We start from the raw sequence: 24,320 nt of genomic DNA, 5'->3' as shown, positions 1-24,320 counted from the left end.
TTTGATGCATCTGCTGTTATTCTCAGTGCTTTATTTTGTATAGATTGTGAGGTGCCTTTATATTTTCATGATTGTTGGGAATTGTGCAGTGGAATTGTAGTAGTATGGTTCTCAGGAACTGTTTGTAGACTGGTAGAATTTCCTTCTGCTGTCCAGAGCCATTGCCTGTTTATTTTCTTGTTGATTTTCATTGGCATTAGTGTTGTTGGCCAAAGGTCATATGAACATCAAAAGTGAAGCCTAGAATTTTTGGGGTTGTTTTCCAATGGAAAGGTTTAGTCATTCAGTTTTACTCTTGGATGTTTCTTTGATTTAGGATTGTTTGGACTGAGCATTGGTACTGATGATTTCTAGCCATTATTCCAAGTTTGCCTAAGTAAATTTCAGAGTGTGTAGTAGTTATTTTGTAGTTGGTATGTTGGGTATATGATAGAATAGTTCTAAAACAACGGTTTAGATTTAAGATTTATTAGTTACCCTTGATATCACAATATAATTAGCTTTGAAACATTTATTTATTTTTTTCCTAACTTTTTAAATTTTATGTTTGAACACCAGGGATAAACTGAACAACCTTAGACGGCAGAAGGAGAAGTTAGAGGAGAAGATTATGGAGCAATACCGCCGCATGGATAATTCTCCAAACAAAAAGTAAGAATATAATATTTGTCTGATTAAGGTTTGATCATGTGTTACTTCTTTTATGTTTAGTCTGTCTAATAGTTGAGTAACTGATGAGATAGTTCAATGTGTATTTAAGGGAAGGAAGTGTTCCAGTGTATTGGTGGAATGATTCACCTTAATCTTAGATCACATTCTGGACTTGCAATTACATTTATCTATATACCAAGGGCTTTTTCCCCCTTACAAGAGAGATAGCCAAGTCAAAAGGCAAGTATCCACTCCCACCCATTTCACTCCCACCCCTTCCACCCTCACCCATTCCAATACCATTCACCATCCCTCCCTCTCATCTTGGCTCATCATAGATGATAGGTCATCCCTGTATTCCACCCACTGCCCTGGGTCAGAAGCAATGCAGCAACACAGCATATCCACAGCTAAACCACTTCACTTAATTGGTGCTCCCCTTCTCCGTCCCCTCATGCAGAAAAAGAGAAGACGGAAATTCCTTTGGGCTGCATCAAAAATGATATTCTCTCTCTCTCTCTCTCTCTCTCCTCTCTCTCTCCCCATTTGTGATTGACTTGTGATTGATAGCTGTTATTTTTCTGGATGAGAGCTCAGACCTCATATTGTCTTGAGGAAGTGGGGTGGTCACCATATCATGAAGTGGTTCAGGCAAACCAGCTCTAGCAGCATTGCCTTTGACTTGAAGGATTGACATGCAGTCTCTGGACCAGGCCCAAGATCTCACTTTGTCAATTTAGGCTAAATTTCCACCACCTTTTCATGCAGGGAGAGTTGATAATTTGTAACTGCTCCCCTCCAGTGACTTCTACAAGCCAGGGATATAGAAAGGGTCCTACACATTTACAGCACAGACAACCATTCATTATTTCCTCTTGGAGAACTCTGTGGTAGGGTTTAAGGATCAATACTAGCCACCATGTGGATGTAGGCAATAGTTGTTATATAACTGATACTACCAAAGAGGTACCAAACAATTGAATGTTATTGCCTAGCATCAGCTCAGAACGGAACCAAGATAGTTTAAGCACTTTACTACAAGGGGTACCACACATACATGTACATACATACCAAAAGACCTTTCTCCCCTGTAAAGCGGCCCATACATGATCAATTATATTGCGCAATTTCATTGTCAATTCTCTGAATTGACAATTAAATTGACCGTGTATGGGCAATATGCCGATCATACACAATTAAATTGACCATGTATGGGTGACATATCGCCCATACACGGTCAATTTAATTGTCAATTCAGAGTATTGACAATGAAATTGCGCAATATAATTGATTGTGTATGGGCCACTTAAGGGAGTTGGTGGAGTCATAGTATGCACCCACCTATATCATATCCATTCACTTCCAATTCATCATACTCTTATGTTAGCGCCTCATGGACGAAGGGTCATTGCTGTCCTTGGCCACAGTGCTCATGTCAGAACCAATGCAGTAAGACTTAGCACTGTCACATCAGGAACTGACAGCAGCAGCTGGTTGACACATGATTGATTGATGATGATTTGGTTTAACATCACAAACTCCCTCCTATCAAGAGGCTAGGATAGTGCCCCTTACAGTGGACTTTGTAGTGTGGAATTTAATGAACCATGCCCTTAGTTCAACTCACCCCGAGCAGGGTTTGAATCGTCATCATCTCAACCTTTGCTGCAAGTAATTATGGCCTAACCTGCTTGGCCAGCGAGCATGCCAATCGCTTGACACCCGTCACTTCATAATGTGACAACCTCTGCTCTCATCCACTTGAAAAGTTTATTCAGTAGACATGGAAAACATATTTTCAGGCTGTATCAGTTACTTATCCATTTACATCTACTCTCCATTTACTTCTTATCCTTTGCACTCTCTCAACAAACATCTCCCTTCCTCTTGCATCAAGTACCTCCTTCACCCCATCCATTCTCTTCATTCTTGATCTTCACCTGAAGTTCAAATATTAAAACACTAAAAACAATCACTGGCCACACCCATGTCAAGAATGGGTCAATTTATATGGTAAATGTAGGCCTGAAACAGAATTTTGAGTTTATCATCATTAAGTCATCCTGTATGCAAGGTCTATTTGTACACTGCAATTGATGGTAATAAGCAGTATTTGGGGTAAACAATATCTAGAACCAGAAAGTAGCCTCAAATGTCACATAAAAACAAAACAAATGTATAAAAAATGAAGAAATACATGGAGGTAATCTACAGATGTGTGTATACAACAAGTGTAGAACCTATGAGTGTTGAGGTTTACCTGGAATAGGTACTGGTATCTTTTGGTATGGAAAGGGTTACTTGTTTATACTTGCACTATGGCATATTTGATTATTTTGTAGTTTTATAGATTTGTTTGCTATTTAACAATCACTAGCTGTAAATAATAGTGTTTTAATATGATTGATTATTTTAATATCTGATTAATATGTTTGTCAGAGACTGATGTCTTGTGTCTTTATTTTGTACAGATTTGCATGATTTATGTATTTTTATGATAAATACTAATGAGATAGTATTGTGATGGCATGTTGTAAGCACCAAATGACCTATTATTATATAGTTTGGTAACAGAAATTTAAGTGAAATGGTTTCATCTCGCACACTTCTTGAATTCATAATGCATTATTGATTCAAATGAACTAACTTTTGTTTTCGTCTTGAAAATAGGATTTCACCCGGTTGCGTTCCATATTCGTGAGTAGTCATCATGTGGTTCAGTTCTCTGTACATTGATGAGCATCCTATCTTGATTTTGTTATTTCCAACTACTCTGCAGGCCCATAGCCAAGTAGATTTTGGGGAGGAAATTGTTTTCATTTGATAAATTGTTTTCTAAAATACTTGTGGTAAATTCATATTTCTGTTTTCATCAGTTCACTCTCCTCACCACTCACAGTTGGGAATATCCAACAGAATTCATACATGAAAGTCATGGAAAGTTGTATTATACATTCTGAACTGTATATAGCAAATGTTATTGTGTGCCTGATTGTTTAAATAGGCATGAATTTATCACTCATAAGGGACTAAGGTTGATATTATTAGCTGAACAGTGAAACCAGTTAAGCATGATTTTTATAGATGGGTGAACATTTTTAATTCTGACTATGGGTTTGTCCTTCAGTATGTCTGAGGATCTTGCTTAAGGAGTCTTTGTAGATATTTTGAATTTACACCAATAGTAGATGCCTAGCCTTCACTTCTTGCAATCTCCATGCTGGGCCATTCCTTTCATGATTGCACAATTCTTTGTTCACTTTTTTTCATAGATGAGGGTAGTGTAATACCTGCACCCACTTCAGGTGTTTGAAATGCCTGTATTGTAATTCTAGGCACTTAGAATTGGCAGATGTTTTTGCATGGTAAACAGTTACTATGAAAACCCAGATGTATCCATATGGTAGGTTTGTGATATATGTAATAAGCTGTTTTATATGATTCATCTGGAGTGAATGAATTTGAGCACAGTATTGCTTCTACTTGCATCGTTACTAATAACACATGCCATGAACAGTAAGATTATATGTTCCAATGAAGAGTAAGGTAGTATTACATTGATTTTTACTACATTTTCAACATCTTTAACCTACCTTACACTGGTAAAAGATTGATACTTTTGTTAAGTAAGAAAGCAAATTTTATATATGTGTGTGTTCACTAGTTTGTATTTTACAGGGTTCGTGTTTTGCTTATAGGTTGCCATCTTTATATCTCAATTTACCAAACTTTGTCTTAGATTTATTTATGTTGTCTATCTGAACTGTTTGACATCTCTGTGGAAAGCTGTGGTTCTTAACATATTTTTAGTAGACTAACTTCTCTAGTTTTTTGCTGTCCTTGTGAACTTCTATCTTGTGCCGATAGATTCTCCCTCAATTTATTTTATTATTATTTTTCATTATTCTTTTCTTAATTGGGCAATTCCATTTTTTCTAATCTCTCCATGTGTATCTTATCTGCCAGGGTATGGATAATTCTATTGGCTCCCCCCCCCCCTTTTTTTTTCCCTTCTCCTCCATGTGTCTTGTAATATAACCACACCACTGCTGAGTATTCCATTTATTTTATTATTATTCTTTTTTATCAGATCCTCATCATTAAGCTGAAATGTCACCCTTATGTTCATTAATAGTTTGCATTTCTCCCATTTTTCTGTTAATATATTTGTTCAGTGACAGATTGTCCCTAAGACTGAACCTTTTTCTCTTTTGCTTTGGTGATTATTTCATCTTGCATCTTATAACTACATGAAGGCGTCTCTTCTTGTTTTGACCCATTTCCAAAATTTTGCATTCCCTTGCATGGAATTCCACCTTCCACTCTTGGCTTCATTCTTAAACCTTATCAAGGACTTTTGCAGCATTTTATAATTCTCTTCACTTTTCACTCTTTCGTGATCTTGGCATCATCAGAAAACAAACTAGCATAGCTGCCTATTCCATTCATCATGGCATTGATAAATGTCATAAATATTACTCATGCCAGCACTCAAGAATTATGTTCTAATAATGTCTTGCTTCCTAGCAGGAAAGGGTTTGGTGCCAACTTTGTGCGCAGAGTGAGGAAAGCAGGATCAGAACTAATTAGCAAAGTTCCTAGGGTAAGTTCTTGATCATTTTTAGTCATTTTTGTATGCTTAAATTTTATGTATACTGTAAGGTAGGGAGCTAAATCTAAAATATACTTTTCACGAAAGAAAATGTGAATGCCCAAATTTGCTGAATTCTAAATTTGCTCACAGTACATGGAATATCTGTGTACCATTTTTTAAATTATCTTATGAAAAGTGGATTTTTGTCTTGTCAATTGCAGAATGGGCGATCACGATCCCGTGGTCGTGAGGAAGGAGGTGAAAGTCCAGACTCCTCATCACTTGGGTCATCATCACATGCCAATGACTCACTTGATTCGGGCTCTGACACAAGACGTTCATCCCCTCATCTTCCTGCCTCACCGAGCCTGCTGCTCCTTCCATCATCCCCACAAGATCCACAGTTAGCTTCAGATTCTCTAAACACTGATAGTCAGCTGCGTAGTCACTATAGAAAAAGTTTACCCCCATCAGTAACGGATATTTTCTCGAGCCAGCAATATCTCAGGTATATAAGAATTTGGTTTATTGTAATAAAACAGGATGGAGTGAAAGGGATGCAAATGATATGAGTGACTTTTTGAAGCAGGGAATTTTATGTAGTATGCCCATAGTGTGAACTTTCTTAGCCAAGCAGCCTCAAATTGCCTCCACTCTGGATTTACATTTAAACAACACTAAACTGTTTGGCCTATGAGTATCCCCACTGCTTCATTATATGGAAACCCTCATCTTCTCATCCTTTTTATAATTTACAGAGCAGATTAGAAGAAATACTCCTTAAAAATTTTATCATAATTTTTATTTTATTCATAATTTTCTATTTCATTGTGCCATGCCATGTTTTGCAGCATTGAGGGGTTAAAACAGTACTTGCAGCACCTTGTTGTTGAGCATTTCCAATTATATATGCAGAAGACAGAGAACACGTTATATTTACATTGTCCTGCAGTAACTCCAGGCAGCCCCCCCAAACTTCTCTTAATAGAGTAACCTTTGGGTTGGACCAATGGCCATAACTGGGGTTCCTGGGGATTGTAAGTCTGTTGCAAGAGAAACTGGGGCAACAAACTGATTGATAATCTTTGTCTTTCAGCAGGGGCTCAATATCTTCTGAAGATGTAGTTAGCCTCCGTTTAAGTGAGGTTAGTGATCAGCAACAAGATGATGACTCCATGTCAACTCTTACCATGACTAATAGCAACAATGCGTCGAATAACAACATCAACAACTGCAAGAATAGCTCCAGTGTAGCTGATGTGAGTGAATTGAGCCGTGTTGGGTCAAGAAGAGCTATGTACTACACAGAGGATGATGATTCTATTCCCACTAGAGATGTTGGACCTGAGCCTCTCAATCAGGTAGGTTCTCACATGTATGCATAATTACACAGCTCAACAAAATTTTTGTTGCATTGATATCTACTTTAAATGTACTGATTTCAAATATGAAGTTGTTTTTTCCTGAAAGCTCCTTTTCAATTGAGGTATTTCAAAATACAAAAATTTTGTGTTCGTCTCACTGGCATTGTCTATCAGAAAAAATGTGATTAAACTCATTAAATTAGCTAGTGAATAAAAAATAGAAAAAATGTTACACAATCTAAATTTATTTGCAACACAATTTGAAACCTGTTTCATCAACACAAAGTTTGGAATTATATGAAACTTGTTGTTAGGTAAGAAATTGATTGCTATGAAGATACAAAGCTCAGTTTCATTTTAGTCAGGCAGGAATTAGTGCACTTGAAGCTCATGCATTTGTGGACTGTCTCAGGGCAATCTCATTTTTTAAGTTGCAGCAGTAGTTTGCCATCATATGTTTGTCCCATCTCCCTTGGTACGACTAGTGCTCCTCCTTAGTCTTGAGGTCCTGATGAAACTGCTCTTTTTGGTCATCACTTACTGTCCCAAAGTTCTCAGGAAATCTATCAAGATGATTGTATAGGAAATGGAGTTTGACACTAATGTTGCATCCAAGGTTGTGAAAAGCTGACAAGGTTGTTACAAGGGTTTCATAGTTGTCAGCCTTTTTATTACTGAGAAAGTTTTCCATTGCCTCCATAAATGAAAGTCATACTCCCCTTTCCTTATCATTTATCTTTCTGACAAAGTTTTGATCATGTACAAGTGTGCAAATCTGTGGTCTATCAAACACACCTGCCTTGATCTTCTCAAATGACAAAGCAGGGAGAACTGAGGCTGTGTTGGAAGCATTCACTGTCAGTATTTAATGCTGTTTCATCAAGCCCAGCTTGATGTGAAGAGGAGGAAATATGATCTTTTCTTGACTGATGGATGGATCTTTTACCATATTTGGCATATCAGCTTCCAGAGTCTTGCATAAGGGCCACTCTTTCTGGTTACAATGCTTGTCTCTAGCTTGGCTGTCCCACATGCAAAGAAAGTAGGGCTACATTGTAAATCCTCTTTATTGACCAAGGAGGAAGTTCATCATTTTGAGGTCCACACAAATTGCCGATTAAATGAAGCGGCCTTGCTGTGGATGTGCTGTGTCTTGCGACACTGCTTCTGACCCAGGGCGGTGGGCAAGGTGCAGGGATGACCCGTCATCCAGGAGGTGCTCAGATGAGAGGGAGGGTGGGAGGGGTGTGGAGTGTATTTAGGGATGAAATGGGTGGGAGTGTTTTTATGCCTTTCCCTTTTTGGCTACCTTCCTTGAAAGGGGAAAAAAGCCTTGGTATATGTATGTATGTATGTGTTTGTGATATTTTAGTAGGTCTATCATGGTTTTAATGTCTTTTTGCTCCTCTCATAAACATGTAGAATGACATACTGGAACAGCTGTATAGACATTGCCATTATGTAGTAGAACACACTTCAGGCTGCACTTAGTGATACTGTTTAACGTCACAAACTCCTCCCATAGGAAGGCTAGGACACTGCCCCTTACAGAGAACTTTGTAGTATGGAATTTAATGAACCATGACCTTGGTTCAACTTTGCCGTTGGTAGGATTTGAACTGCCATCCCCTCAACCTTTGACACAAGTAATGATGCCTTAACCCGCTCCAATCATTTGGATAATACAATGGAATCACCAATCCCTGGAGAAGACCAGAGATATTATGGCAAGGAATAAACTTATTCTCCTCTTTAAAAAATTCCACTAAAATCTGTTCTAGATTTCAGAAGTGAAACTTTTGTATTTGGTTCAGTAGAACATTTTCTTGCCACCTAGAAGCTGACATTTCTGTTGCATGTTTGGGAAGACCCAAATCACTCACAAGGTCATTCAGCTCTGGCTGGCTAAACTACTGAGGAAATGATGACTGATGTAGCATAAGAAGGATTGTTGGGATCTGTCAGTATTTCTTGAGTTTCATTGTCAGTCTTGCATTTCGTCGCTACTCTCTTCTTCAGATTGACACAACCCATTAAAAATGGGAATTGATAGCTCATCAGAGTGCAGAGTTGTTGTTGTTGTTGTCGTTCCCTAGACTGTCTGTCCGAGCAGTCCCGTCTCCCCAAGGAAGGCCACAGCCGAAACTGGGTTTTCCCACAAATCCTTTATAGAGTGTATGTTGTGTTGTTTGCGTGCATGATTGTGTATAATGCAGTCTTCCATTATGTGTTGTATGGTATGGGGTGAAGTGTTACATCCTGGCAGCTGCTCACAACACGGTCGTCCAGCCTCTTCTGGTAGCTTAGAAGTGCTGGGTGGTGACCGCATCGCAGTCTGGCCAAGTGGACTCTGTCCTTACGTGGGAGAGAGGATTCAGAAGGGTGGATATCAGGGGGTCTGGCATGCAGCAGTGTGTTGTCTTTCAGTGTGTTAATGGAGCGGTGAGTGATATGATTATGAATATGTTTCCGGAGGCTGGTATTTTTTGGTTGTGGAGGAAGAGAAGAGAGTATCTGTGTGTAATAAAGGTCTTTGGGTGTAGTTTTAATGTTTCTTGGTGTGTGTGGGTGTTCTGCTATGTAGTGTAGCGGGTGTGATGTGTTTGTGGTGGCTGCAGCAAGTGTTTGTGTGCCTCTCATGTCGAGGTGGTCCTTGACTTTGAGGACTTTTGTTTCATGGTGTAAATGGTCTGTAGGTGATGTATTTGTGCAGCCTGTAATTGTTTTTAGGGCTTTGTTTTGTATGATTTGAAGGGTGTTGTGGTGTGTCTCACTGAGATTAGGAGCCCATGCAGGACTCGCATAATTCATCACTGAGCGTATGCATTGTTTGTATATTGTTATATTAGTTTCTTTGTTTTGTCCAAATGTTGTTCCAGTGATTGACTTAAGTGCGTTAAGTCTAGGTGTGCATTTGTTTTTTATGTTTGTGAGGTGTTGTTTGAAAGACATGGATGTATCGTATGTTACACCAAGAATTTTCGGTGTGTTTGTGTGTGGTATTAGAGTGTTGTTGATGTAGAGATGAGGTATGTATTTGTGTTCTTTTGTCCAGTTGGTGAGAAGTGTTGCTGTAGATTTGGTTGGAGCTATTTTGAGTCTGTTTGTGATGAACCATGTGTTGAGTGTGTCAAGGTAAGGCTGGATTATTTCTGCAGCTTTGTCTGTGTTACGATGTGTGCATGTGATTGTTATGTCGTCTGCGTAGGAAGAGATTTGTATTTCTGAGGTGTCTGGCGTGGGTAAGTCATGCATGTATAGATTAAATAATGTGGGGGATAGAACTGAGCCCTGTGGTACTCCGTTCTTAATGTTTCTGATGTGCGATGATTGGCCATTATATGACACATGAGCATTCCTGCCTGCCAGATAATTGGCCAGCCATCTTTTGGTGTTATTGTGCATGTCTGTGTTATATATTTTATTTGTTAGGTTGTGGCGGGGGATAGCATCAAAAGCTTTACTAATGTCCAATGTTATAAGAAGTGTTCTGTGGTGGGGCCTATCTGAATTGATGCCATCTAAAATTCTTTGTGTGAGGTTTGTCAGAAGAGTGTTTGTGGAGTGTAGTGGCCTAAAACCGTGTTGTGAGTCAGCAAGGGGAATATATGGTGTGACAAGTTTAAGTATTAGGCGTTCAATGACTTTAGAGGGGGTGCAGAGAAGTGTGATTGGCCGGTGCGATGTTGGGATTGTTGGGTCTTTGTTCGGTTTTGGAATGGTGATTATTTTACCATGCTTCCAGATGTCGGGTATAGTGTTGTGTGAATAGCTGTAGTTTGCAATGTTTGTGAGTGCGTGTATACCTTGTGGTCCAATGTGTTTTAGGTGGATGTTGCTTATGTTATCAGGGCCACAGGCAGATGAGTGCTTGAGACTATGCATTATGAGTTTTGTCTGACTGTCTATGAAGGGTGTATAGTCTGAGTCTGTGGGAAAGTCTTTCTTACGTCGAATGGTGCGTCGGTCGTCAGGGTGAGATGTAAGATGGCTCGTCTGTGCAAAATGACGTATGAGTGCGTTTGCTTGTTGTCTGTTTGAGGGTAGATTATCTGTTGTTGTGATTATTGCTGCGTGAGAGCGTGTAGTGTTAGTGTTGGATAGTGTGATGCTGTTGAGTGTTTTGTACAATTTGCTGGTGTTTGTTTTGTGATCAAGTGTATTGATAAAGTTTTGCCAATTTTGTGTTTTTTGTTCATGTATTTTATTGGCAATCACAGTGTTTAGTGTTTGTAATTGGTCTGCTATGTTTTGAGGGATAGGTGTGGGGGTATCGTGTTTAAGTGTGTCACGTTGTCTGATGAGGTCTTGGATTTCTGGTGTGAAGTTGGGGTTGTGTGATTTTCTGTTGCCTCTAGGGATGTATCTCTTGTCTGCGTTTTGTATGATTGTATTAAAAGCGTGCACAGCATTGTTTATGTTTGTGATTGGTGTACTGTTACGAGAGAGCTAACTGGGAAGCCTTTAATGAAGAGACAGAGTGCAGAGTAGGTCATTTTGCTTAGGGGATACTAGGATAAGTTAGTTTATGCCTGCTTTCTTGCCAACACCTTTTGTAATGATCAGACAAAAATAGCAGTCAGTTGTGTGGTCCTATGGTTCCTGCCAAGCCGTGGGAATTCTGAAAAGTAAGCTCTTATGTTTCCCTTTCGTTCAGTTATGCAGCATTTCTTTGTAGTTTTGACACCTCTCTGTGAGGCCCATTTCTTGTCTTGGTCACCAGGAGTAAGTCTGAAGTATGCTTTATAGGCTCACCTCACAAATGACGTTATATTGCACCTCTGATGAAAAAGCATGAATTATCCACAAATATAGCGGAAAGCATCATGTTTCTTCGCACATTGATGTATTCTTGTAGCCATGATCAAATCTGAAAGAAAAAACAAAATTATATATCCCAATTTATATTATTAAGGCATAAGTAATTTATTTTGCTGCAAAAGGCTAACATGTAATACCTCAAATTGCATGAAAACTAGAGCATACAAATAAAAAAAATTCCATATTTGAAATCAGCAGATCAAAAATAATAAACAGTAAAGAAATCTTATGCAACTAATATTTTCAAAAAATTTGTTGTCCTGTGTTATGTATGTATACCTAAAAACCTTTCTCCCATGGAAGGGAGGTAGCCAAATCAAAGCCTACACCCATCCTACATGTAAACATAAAGTACACAAAAGTACATAGAGTAAGGGTTACTTAGGGTTTAAGTGCCAGTAGTTGTTGGGTGCTTATGGTGTCACTGAGGGAGGGTATTAGGTCAGTAGAAGAAAATGCTTGGTGAGATTGGGCTGGGATGATGGGATGGTACAGTGTAATGTGTTGTTGTAGTGTTTTGGAGTCTATGTATTGGTGAGTGGTCTTTTATGTAGTGTGCCCACAGTATGAATTAGAACTGAAGCTTTTATGAGGGAAAACCAAAGGCTACCATGGTAGTTTTTCATTTGACATCGTTTGAAGGCATAAAATCATTTCCACCCATTCCAACCCTGAATACACTCCACACCCCTCCACCCTCCCTCTTATCTTAGCACCTCCTGGATGACGGGTCATCCCTGCACCTTGTCCACTGCCCTGGGTCAGAAACAGTGTTGCAAGACACAGCACATCCACAGCAAGGCCGCTTCATTAAATTGGCGACCCCCCCTCTCCGTCCCCCCCATGCATAAAAAGAGAAGACTGGTAGAAATCCCTTCAGGCTGCGTCAAATTTTGCTCACACATACTACCTCACCCCCAACCCCCCACCCATTCCACCTCATGCATCACAACATCATCCATATACAACCATTCTCCATTCACCCCTGTCTTCTGTCCTCTCCCGTCCTTCCTCAACAGACATTCCCCTCTTCCCTAAACCCCCCTTCACCCCATCCATCCACCTCATCCTAGGATGTCCCCTCATGTTCACTCCCTCCACATCTGCCTTCCATACCTTTTATTAGTCTTTCTTCACTCATTCTTTCCATGTGTCCAAACCATCCTAATACTCTTTCATCAACCCTATCTCCCAACTCCCTTTCCACCCCTGTTCTCCTCCTCACCTCCTCATTTCTCACTCTATCAAGCCTAGTAACCCCCATCATACTTCTCAGACACCTCATCTCAAACACATTCAAACTCCTTCTCTCTTCCTCTCTTATGTTCCATGTTTCTGCCCCATATAGTGCTGTTGGCACAATCACTCCTTCATACAGTCTCCTCTTAGCATCCATTCCCAAATGTCTATTCCTCATTACACTCTTCAATCCACCAAGGCATTTACTCGCTTCTCTCAATCTACATTCTACCTCCACCTTCATTCCACCTTTTCCTGCCACATTTGCACCCAAGTATCTGCAACTATCCACTTCCTTCAGTCGCTCTCCCTTAATGCTCACTTCCAGTCTACTGCCACTTTCACCCCTTGTACATCTCATCACCTTGCTTCTAATATGATTTCATAATAGGTACAAGTGAATGGAGTGGTTATCTATAGATTAGTTGTGTTAAGCTGAGTTTCAGTTGTATATTACAAATGTAGCTAGTGTTCCTTCATTGTCTCATAAGTAGCAGTTATAAATAAATCCTAATAGAACAGACCAGCTTCTTAATTTGAGAGAGTTGAATTAGTTTTGTAAGTTGGATGATGTGGCTAAAAGATAGACTATGGTAACTGCTACAAATGTAGTGGATTTAGATGCTAGACTTGTACTGTGTTTTGCAGAATCGAGGTCACATGTCAGTGAGAAGTAACAGTTCCTCTGGAAGTCAACAGGCTCTGCCCCCAAGGTGAGTACTTTGTTTCTCCTCTTCTCCACCAACTACCCTTGTGCATGAACTTCCATTCACCTTGAGTACAGTGGGGTCCCCATATGCAAATGGTTCACAATGGAAACAAATTGAATGATGAACTCGTTTTCTTTGGGGAGGGGGGGGTTGTACAATGAACTGGAATTCAAACAGTAAAGTGAGGATCCTGTATTTGGTATTTCAATTGTATATTTCCCATTTTTTAATTATAAATGTATGTGGGGTTTAGGTGGAGCTTGAACATTACACAACAATCTGGTTAATGAATGAGGCTCCAGAATGGATTATGTTGTATATAGAGGCCACACTGTATCTGCTTTTCACTTCCATTATTACTTCCATTATTATGCACAGCAACTTCTCTCTAAAGCAACCATTTCTGCTAGATACATGGGCTGACCTTTGAAAGTGATGAAAGCTGGTAAGGCACCTTGGTTGGATGGATGACACGTAGAGTGACTGAAGAAGTGCTTATACAGTTCAACATTACAAAAGTGGGCAAATATGATTGTATTGATTTTAGAGGGATCAATTTCTTGAGTGAAGTCTTTAGAGTATGAGTGTCTATAAAGTGGATTACTGCAGTGGTGTCCAACAATTTTTATATATCTTGGCTTTACTGACATGGATGTTGTTCTGTAGGAAAATCTTGCTTCTAAATTATCTTTGTTTTTCTTTATTTCCATCAGCAATAAATAATTCAGCACAATAACCTGCTGCACATGTAGTAGATGTTGATTAAAATTAAATCTTTTGTTTTGAACTAATATTTCTTTCCCATTTTTAGTTCGCATTTGTAAACTATATTTTGCACAAAATACCGAAGTCTTCTGGTAGCAATAATATCAAACTTCCCATTTTTAGTTCGCATTTGTAAACTATATTTTGCACAAAATACCGAAGTCTTCTGGTAGCAATAATATCAAACTTGTGTGGTTTGTAGGAGCCTTGGAAGTGGCCAAAGTAGTTGCAGTGGCTCGCTTTGTCCCTCCACCCCCACTTCCCGCACCCCTACCCCTAATACTGCCCCTACACGATCCTCAACACCCAAGATAGCTCCTTGGAAGGAGAGGGCTGTAGATGAAGACATACCCAATGGCACATCATCACCCCAAATTCCTCCACGGCTTGAAACTTGCAAAGTCAGGTATTGATCAAACTAAAGGTGCTTTGTTTTATCTTAAGGGCTATACTTTATTTTTGCTGTCTATTCTGAATGTACATGGCTTTAGCTTGATTATTATTATTTTTTTTTTTTCTGCCTTGTACAGTCTATATTTACTCAGCCATAGCACAAGGTTTATATATTCATATTTTCATGTTGGCAACAGCAGTTGCCAGTTACCTGAAGGCCACAGGTCTTATGCAAGAGAGACCAGGGTGTAACAGAGTAATTGATTGATTGATACTGGTTCTTAGCACATACTTTTTGGTTACTTTTGCTTCACTAAAGAACAGCTCAGTGTTTAAGTTCTCTTAACCTCTCACCACACTTTTTCTTTCTTTAACATTTGATATTTCTCCCTATTTTTGGCAGTGCTCCACAAGTTCCTCCCAGATCAAGAAGAGGTTCAAGTAGTCTCATTCAACAGCACCAGCAACTCCTCCAGCACCAGATCTCTCAGGATACCCTCAGCAATTCTAGTCAGCTCTCTTCCACTCCTGGCACTCCTGAGATTAGACCTAAGCTACCCCCTAAGCCCGCAACAACTAATCAGACCCCTTCAAGCAATAGCCGAAACTCAGTCATTCATCCTAGTACTCAGGATATAGCGGCACTTAAGACAAATGGGGGAAATAATGCAACTACCAACAATACGACAAAGGATCAGGTTGATAACTCCATTTGGTATGAATATGGATGTGTCTAGCTCTCTCATCTTAGTTTCTCCAAAGAAGGAGAGGCCAAGAGTAAGTATAAGTCTGAGAAAAAATAATCTTTCCATCCTTCAGTAGTGCATATTGAAATGGGTGAATTATACTGAGTATATATGCTATTGCCCAAGGTCGGAAGATATATAATTTTTTCTTATGACATTACACTCTTGTTTAGACAGGTTAAGTAAGATTTATTCATATGGAAGCCTTGGGTTTTTCCAATGATGTTACTGCTTTGTGATGAATGGGAGGGAAATCAGGGAGGAACTTCTTTACCTATATGGATTTCATGGCTTTGATCCTATGTCTGCAATGTTGCAATCAGGCACTGATAATATAATAGCAGTAGTCATTTATGTGATATTTTCTTTGTATTGATATCCATTTGGTCTTATATTATTGTTTCAGTTAAGAACAGAGTATCTTGTACTTAATGATCACTTTTGCAAATGATAATTGTTTCACACCTTAGTGTCTTGTAAATATGGTGAAAAGGAGTTAGTACTGAAACTTTAATTGAAAATATGATGAAATTATTATGTATGTATGTATGATGAAAAGGAGTTAGTATTGGAACTTTAATTGAAAATATGTCTTTTCCTTAAAAGAATTCTGATAACCTTGATATCTAATACATCCTAACTTAAGGTTTCCATGTAAATTAAATTATATTAAGATATATAATTCTATGTTTTAAAAATATGTATCTCTTCATTGTACTTTTCTGTAATGAAAGTACAATGTTAATTAAATATAAGCAATAAATACATAACTGTGTTGAATACATGCTTGATCAGAGATACAGGTGAGCATCAGTAGGAGGCATTTTCAGTATGTCTTAAGTGAAATGATACTACAAGTACTTGATGGATTGTTATGATGACTGTGCTATTGTATGCATGACCTGTGGTATAGAAAAGGACTGCAGCTATGGGGATTGTACAGTAACTGTGGTCTTCCTTGTTTTAGGACCCAGCCTTGATAAATCAGTTTCGTAGCCTTTTTGTCAGGTTGTGCTAAGTTTTACTTCCCTTCATCTCTGTCAACTCAAGGCTCAATTCTTGAAACCATTTCTTTGATCCTTGTATACACAATTTTACATTTTAATTCTCATTCTTGTGTAATCCTTTTAAGAAGCCTTGAACTTAAATACCTCCTACCCCTCCCCCTCCCATGTAATCCCCACCCTCGTTAATATGTCTAAATCAGTCTGGGTCCCAAGACCAAAGCTGAAACCATGCCATGTTTGTAAATAATTTTAATGCACAAGTGTTGATTTGTATATACAGATGTACTTCTTTTGTATAATTCTTTTTACTGACCTTTCATGCTCACCAACCCCGAAGATTAATTTGTGCTATCGTGGGTAGAGTATACAAAATTTCGGAGATTGCTTTGGTAGATATGTATACATATATATTTTCTTTTTATCAGTAGCCCTTTTTCTTAATGCTGTTGTGAAGACAATGGATACGTAGCCCTTGTGTTGAGCTTTGAAAACGTAATGTGGGTAGGTTTGCTGTGTTGCAACGTTCTGCCTATGTGACTAGCATCAGGAATTGGAACAACAAAAGCTGAAAGAAATTCCCAAGTTCATATTGAATATTAGGGCCAAACCAAAGCTGGGTTATGCTGTTATGAGTTTTGATTTGGTGCAGCTGGTGCATTCCAAAAGCTGCAATAATGGTATATCTGTCTCGTTGTACACTTACTAAAGTGTTGTAATGATGTAGAAGGCCTGTACTTGTTCCTAAAACTTTTTACATAGAAATTGATTTAATATCAAAACTTTATCTTTACCCATAAGCTCTTCAACTCTGTGATTATTTTATTGATATTGGTATGGTTAAGGACAGATGATTTTATTCAGCTGTAGGGTCGACTCTGGACTGAAGGGGATCTTTGTCAAATGAGAAGCTGAATCTGGATTCAGCCCTTCAGGTGCTTAAAACATGTCATCAACAGAACAAATTCAATAAAGTTAGTCACCATACTGAAGAGGTCACTCTCTTTTTCTTGATACATTGGTGATGTGTTGGTTCTGTGGCCAGTCTCTCAGTGTGGAGGCAGTGTTTCATTGATAGAGATTTGTACCAAGTTTCAAAGACACGAGTGATAATCGTCACTTGTGTATACAAAGGCACTGCATATTTCTGTGTAAGTGACAACTGACTTCATATTGTGAAACTGATATGATGGACAAGTTGTTCGTGCATATGATATAGGATTTATTGCTGTCACAGCATCTCCTGTGTTATGTTCATCACTTGTTCTATACAGGACAGGATTGAGGCTGATGTCTACTGTAGAACACCAAAGCTCTTAGCCTTACCTAGTAGTCATTGTGTGGCGCTTATTTATTGTGTAGTCCAAGACAAGTGTTATCATAGCCATTGAATAAAGCCATTAAAAGTGTCTTATTTTTTTAATTACTCCTTCAAATAAAGAGTGTAGCATGTACATGAAAGAGTGGGAGTGGAGTATGTGGGGATGGAATGGGTGGGAGTGGATTTTATGCCTTTGTTTTTGGTTACCTCCCTTGTAAGAGGGAAAAAGCCTTTGGTATGTGTAAGTGTGTACTTAAAGGTAGGTGTATTGATGGACTGGAGAAGTGTATGTATTTTTCCACTATATAGGGGAAAAGGGTGAAAAATATGAATGGAGTTTTAGGGGGGTCAATATACAAGTTTGGCAAGTAAGGTGTATGGGAGGGTGTTAATTGAAAATATTAGAAGGGGAATAGAGGGAGTAATTGAGGGAAACATGTGGGATCAGGAAAGGAAGAGGAAGCATAGATCAATATTTGTAGTAAAGGGTAAGGATGTCTTTTAAGCTCTTGATATATTTGGAGAAGGCATACAACAGGGTTGACGGATTATTGTTTCAACTGCCACTGCTTTGGATATGCTAGAAGGCATACATATACACTGCTCAGCCCGTGCATGTGCTCCATTCTCAAACTCGGTCAAATGCATAAGCTACCACCATGACCAAGCCTGCATCATTCTTAAATTGCATTGTATACCAACTTAAAAAAGAACTTTTCTCAGAGACTGAATGCATCATCTTCAGAGAAACCTAAAAACAAGTAAGTCTAGATCTAGGATGATCAGGCCAAGAGTTGGATATGCTGAAGCACTACAATCTGTCATATGAACCACCCCCTAATATTTCCACCCAAACAACCACACCAAGAGGTACCAACCTCCAATATAAAAGAACTACACAAACACTTAGATCCCTTTCTCAACTGCGCCATTAGAATCTTCAACTCGACTTTTTACCCTCTCCTCGTGAAGAACAAGGACCTAGACAACCCGTCCCCCACCTCCTCTAGTCCACCACAACCACCCATAAACCCATCCACCCACTCCCCTTACCACAACACATACAACCTAAACCCATCTACCCCAATGTTTATTACCCTTCCACTCCTAAAGAAAAGACCCAGCTTTCCAGGAGAAATCATACAAAATATAATAGAGAACATCAACTACACCACACTAGTAGGCTCCTTACACTCTCTGGAAAAATGCAGAGTGTGGGGTGATCTAATAGAGGTGTTCAAGTGGATCAAAGGCTTTAACATGGGTAATGCAAACAAGGTCATCATATTAAAACAACAGGGCAAGACTCACAGTAATGGTTATAAACTGGACAAATTTAGATTTAAAAAGGAAATAGGAAAGAATTGGTTTACTAATAGGGTGGTCGACAAATGGAATAAACTTGGTAACCATGTAGTAAGTGCTGAAACTATCAGTTGTTTTAAGAAACGGTTAGACAACTTTATGGATGGGGATGACAGGTGGTGATGGATACGGAGCTGCCTAGTGTAGGCTTTATGGTTTCTTGCAGTCTCCTTCATTCTTATGTTTTAGTAAACCTTGTACCCCTCAAAAACACCAACAAACCATTCCTTCTTCAAAATATTCTATCTCTATACCAAAAAGTTTATTCCAGCTTATAAGGGAGGTAGTCAGCCAAGATGTGACCCACCCATACCTATCCAACAACCATTTATTTTCTCTTTTATCTTAGTTCTTTGTGAAAGAAAGGCCACCCCTGCCCAATGCCCATTGCCTGGGTCATCTTCACTGTAGCAAGACACAACACCTCCATAGCAGGGCATGAAAACCAAAGCTGATTTACCCTCACTGCCTCATTTATTTAATAACCCTCTCTCCTTGTCCACTAATGAGTAGAAGACAAGGAGAAACCCCTTTGGGCAACATGAGTTTATCATCCATTCACAACCATTCTCCACTTGTGCTGATCTCTTGCTATCTTTCCCTTTTATCAAAGGCCACTTGCTGTGGATGTGCTGTGTCTTGTGACACTGCTTCTGACCCAGGGCAGTGGACAAGGTGCAGGAATGACCCGTCATCCAAGAGGTGCAAAGATAAGAGGGAGGGTGGAGGGGTGTGGAGTGTATTCAGGGGTATGGAATGGGTGGGAATGATTTTATGCCTTTTCCTTTTTGGCTACCTCCCTTGTAAGGGGGAAAAAGCCTTGGTATATGTATGTATGTACCAAAGGCCACCTCTACTCCATCCATCCACCCCTTTCTCAGTCTTCCCTTAAAGTTCACTCCTCTTATCTCTGCCTTCCACACTCTTTCTTCACTCATTCTTTCCATGTGCCCAGACCATCCCAGTGCTCTTTCATCAACCCTATCTGCAAGCTCCCTTTCCACTCCTACTCTGCCTCACATCCTTGTTTCACATTCTATCCATTCTCATAATCCCTACCATACTTCTTACACAATTCATCTCAAATACATCTAAATCTCTTCCTTTTTGCCTACCTTACATTCCAAGTTTCTGCCTTGTACAATGTTGTAGGCACAATAATTCCTTCATTTAGTCTTTTGTATCCATCCCCAAATTCTTATTTTTCATGACACTTTTCATTCCCTTAAGGCGTTTACTTGCTTCCTTCATTCTACAGTTTACCTCCACCCAACACCACTATTCCCTGCTATATGTGCCTTTAAATACTTACAACTGTCCACTTTCTTTATCCTTTTTCGTTAAGATATACCTACAGCAACTGCCACTCTTGAATATCTCATTACCTTACTTTTACCAGCATTTACTTTCAACTTTCTCCTCTCACATACCTTCCTGAAAACAGACGAGAAAATGGGAAGGGAGACAACGAGCTGGGTGTCACAATTTAAAAATTGTGACACAGGTTATGAACCAGAAAAGGGGGGGCGGTGGGTGGACGGCCTGGTCATTCATCAAGAGTGAAAGAACCAGTTTCTGGCTTGCTAGGCGGCCGTTCTTCTTGGTCGCGCTCTTGTTAATGGAGCCGCTGCTGGCTCGTTGAGTGACGTGGCTGAAGCTCTCGTTGTGACGTCGGTCATCGAGGCCGTGCGGGGTTGTAGCGTAGGTGGCGTGGTGAGGTACTCGTGTTCACAGGCGACTTCAATCGGGTCGTTCGCCGCCGGAGAGGTTCCGTCGTCTACGGTGTCCGCTTCGCCTTCCCCCGCGGGGGGAAGGTGCTCCGCGGTCGGTTCGTGACGGTCCGCGTGGGAATGAGGGGGCGTGTCCGCGCTCAGATTGATCTCTCGAGGGATGATTCGTATGACAGACCGCTCGTATTCTCTTTTAAGAGTGCGGACTCCTACGGATCTGATGACGTCGTCTTCTCTGGGGACCGTAGCAGTGGTTCCAGGATCAAATGGTGTAATGTGAGGACTTCGAGCGTCATTATCAATTTGTTTAGTCCCAACGATGATCGGGACTGCTTCCGGTTCTGGATGTGAAATGTCATCTGGTGCCGTGGAAGCGCGGACTGAAGTTCCTAAGATGGGAGCCGAGTGTAATGAAGAGGGGGTGGAGGTGGTTTCCGGAGCGTGGCTTACTGGGGGCGTGGCACAGGAGCCGTCATGTTGAGAGCTGACAGCCGTGGATGAAGTAGAAGCATAGTTGGCATCTTGTGTATTTTCTATGAGGACTGGTACTGGTTCCGGGTCCTGATATAAAGTGGCATCTGGTGCCGTGTAAGTACGGATTGCAGCTTGCGGGATGGGAGCCGCGTGCATTGAAGAGGGGGTGCAGGCGACTTCCGGGGCGTGGCCCTTTGGGGGCGTGGCACAGGAGCTGTCATGTTGAGAGCTGACAGCCGTGGATGAAGTAGATGCATAGGTGGCATCTTGAGTAATTTCTATGAGGACTGGTACTGGTTCCGGGTCCTGATATAAAGTGGCATCTGGTGCCGTGTAAGTACGGATTGCAGCTTGCGGGATGGGAGCCGCGTGCATTGAAGAGGGGGTGCAGGCGACTTCCGGGGCGTGGCCCTTTGGGGGCGTGGCACAGGAGCTGTCATGTTGAGAGCTGACAGCCGTGGATGAAGTAGAAGCAGAGGTGGCATCTTGTGTATTTTCTATGAGGACTGGTACTGGTTCCGGGTCCTGTTGCAAGGGGATATCAGGTACAGCGGAAGTTTGAACCGACGTCGTGATGGGGACTGTGGTCGTCAGAGGGTGCTCAAGCACTGCTTCAGTGGGTGCTGAAGAGGATTCCAAGACGGTTGGAGTTACTAGGATGGGAGCCATGTAGATTGAAGAGGGAGCACTGGTGGAAGCAGGGGCGTGGGTTACCTCTGGCGGTGCTCTGAGGGCGTCGTGGGAGCTGGTAGAGGTTGATGGTGTGGGGGTTGTGGTGCCATCTTGCATTTTTCTCGTGCCAAGTGGCGCTGGTTGCAACGGAGGATGGTAGGGGGACTGGTGATGTGGGGGGTAGGCCCCCGGATACTGATAGAAGGGGGGGTAATACGGATGGTATCCTGGAGCTTGTGGGTAACCAGCAGGAGGCTGAGATGAAGCCGCGCTGTAGGGGGGAGTGTGGGCGTGGCTTAACGGAGCCTGGTTCCAGAGGTGAGGAGGAACTGCATTCTGTGTAGGGGACACGATGATGCCGTTGCTTGTTATGCTGATGGCTTGAGGGCATAGGGGGGCCTTGTGGCGCTGGCCACATTTCATACAGCCTGCCTGGAAGTCGCAGCGGTTCTTCAGATGCCTGTTCGAGTAGCAGATGGTACACTTGTTTAGTGCTAAAAGTCTGTCGGTGCGGGTGGAGATGTCCGGGTACGTGGTACAGTGTGACGGCCTATGTGGGCCGCCGCAAAACAAACAGTTGGCGCGGTGCTGTGCTTCGTCGGGGACCGCAGATGCCGGTTGTGGGGGCGTGGGTACAGGCCGTCCAGTGCTGTGCCTTGACGTATGACCTTGACTCCTCGGTGGCGTCGGAGCCCACGTCAATGTCTGTCGAGGCTGGCGTGTTGAGGATTGAGTAGGAACGGGTGTGGGGGTAGCTGCGGCAACTGGGCGTACCAACACCGGGGTATGGAGCCGACTGCCCGTGATGGCACCCGAGTAAACTTTGAGTGCTGATTGTAGTTCTGGTGCACTTAGTTCAGAAGTGCCTTTGAACAGGTATATTGATGAAAGAACCTGTCGGGGTAGTTTCGGCACTAGGACATCCTCTACAAATTCATCGGAGAGGGCTTGTCCTACTGCGTTCCTGTACCTTTCGCCCAACTCATCCCAATCGGCGAGGAACCTCGACAAGTCCTCACATTCGTCCGTAGGTGCGGGAATGGCGACGAGGCGTTCCTTCAGACTTCTTCGTACTGCCAAGGGCTTGTCATAGGCATCATGCAGCCGTCGGATGGTGTGTTCATACGCGGTGTTGTTGAACACGGGGTATCCAACAAGACGCTTGGCACGCCCCGTTAGAGAGCGCATGAGAGCGCTGAACTTTTCTCCCTCTGTGTACCTATTGCTTTCGTGAACATTTGTCTTGAAAATGCTCCACCAGCTGGAGAACATTTCCAGATCCCCATCGAAAGAGGGGGTATGATTTTCTTCCCTTATGTATGTGACCAGTGGGCTTTGATTAAGCTGGCTGTTTGACGCTTGAACGGCGGTATTTGCGCCGTTCACTCGCGCATCTGCTCGGACTTTTAGGTTTAATAGTACCTTCTTGTGGGGTCTTAGTTCCTGTTTCAGTTTTGTGAGCCGATCCTCGTGAGGATGGCGTGCCCACGCGGGCTCCAATAACCGCCATGTTTGGTGATGGTCTTGACCTACTACAAGAATTTCCGTAGCCGCACTGGGACTCAGGCTCTCAACGTTGATAGTCCCGTAAGCTTCAGCATATTCCGTGACAGCGTCAAGGAAATTCTGCGTGATGGCAATGAGCTCGGTCAGTGTTGCGTTCGTAATTGCGTCTTCGTTAGGGCTGTAATAAGACATGGTGGCCGCCGTCTGAGTATGCTTGCGGTCACTGAATCATAAGCCGAGAGGGGGGGTGTCCGCTCTCCCTCTAAAGAACGATGCAGAGTCGAGCGAAAGAATCGCACGACGAAAATGGAGAATCGAAGGGGGTGACTATAGAAGATTGTGCTGTCATACGAGCTGGTCTGACAAAGGAGGTGGGAGAGAGGATACTCGCGTGAAACCGCGAAAGTTTAAAAATAAGGCCGCTTGAATCCGGGCCGATGCGAGCCGTTAGCGTCAGGTCATCCGTGGTGGCGGATGGCGCCAAAAGGGGGGGTATTTGCGCCGCTTTGGAAGGCTGGGCCGAGCCGAAACTAAATTAAGCCGAAAATGGCTGAACTTAAAATTACGATGTGCGGCTGAGGATGCCGCTGAATGAAGAGGCCGGGCGGAATTACCCGTGAAAAAGGGACCAGTGTAATTTCAGCACAATCTAATTCTACTTAGGGTGGCGAAATGTTGCACAAGAGAAAGGTAAAAGTAGGAAGGGTAAATTAATGTGACATAAAATTACTATATCATGGTTGACCTAGTGCGTGCCTTAACGAGCAGGAGTGACTCCTGTACAGTGCATTGAGTTGCTAACCTATGCGCAGGGAAACATGTTGTGATCTACTTCATGAGTTGTCATACTGATTATTGAACTAGTGAAGTCGCATTAATTTACGAGTTCTGTACATAGGTAATGGAATGAATATCCGGTTCGAAGGACCACTAACGAGCACGTGACGCAAATTCCTGGACAGTGG

The 24,320-nt window shown here is 41.5% G+C and overlaps 1 protein-coding gene across 14 annotated transcripts in view; it reads left to right on the top strand.

Annotated features, from left to right (window-relative positions):
- The window catches only part of Girdin (protein girdin), a 328,484-nt gene extending 310,788 nt beyond the window's left edge, over positions 1-17,696 (top strand). For 5 of the 14 annotated variants that reach the window (XM_076172481.1, XM_076172489.1, XM_076172483.1 and 2 more), the window contains 8 exons: positions 559-651; positions 3,322-3,348; positions 5,182-5,254; positions 5,467-5,753; positions 6,342-6,606; positions 13,318-13,382; positions 14,347-14,550; positions 14,941-17,696. In XM_076172481.1, the coding sequence (XP_076028596.1) occupies positions 559-651; positions 3,322-3,348; positions 5,182-5,254; positions 5,467-5,753; positions 6,342-6,606; positions 13,318-13,382; positions 14,347-14,550; positions 14,941-15,274 (1,348 nt within the window). In that variant the 3' untranslated portion in view covers positions 15,275-17,696. Of the gene's footprint in view, positions 1-558; positions 652-3,321; positions 3,349-5,178; positions 5,255-5,466; positions 5,754-6,341; positions 6,607-13,317; positions 13,383-14,346; positions 14,551-14,940 lie in introns of all 14 variants that reach the window. The other 9 variants (XM_076172492.1, XM_076172486.1, XM_076172485.1 and 6 more) reach the window with 6 other exon arrangements.
- The last annotated feature ends 6,624 nt before the right edge of the window (positions 17,697-24,320 follow it).

The sequence above is a fragment of the Oratosquilla oratoria genome, chromosome 33 (genome assembly GCF_046742065.1).
Source record: "Oratosquilla oratoria isolate Oo_2021 chromosome 33, ASM4674206v1, whole genome shotgun sequence".
NCBI lineage: Eukaryota > Metazoa > Arthropoda > Malacostraca > Stomatopoda > Squillidae > Oratosquilla > Oratosquilla oratoria.
The sequence above is the reverse complement of the archived record's forward strand: the minus strand, read 5'-3'. Positions and strand labels throughout refer to the sequence as shown.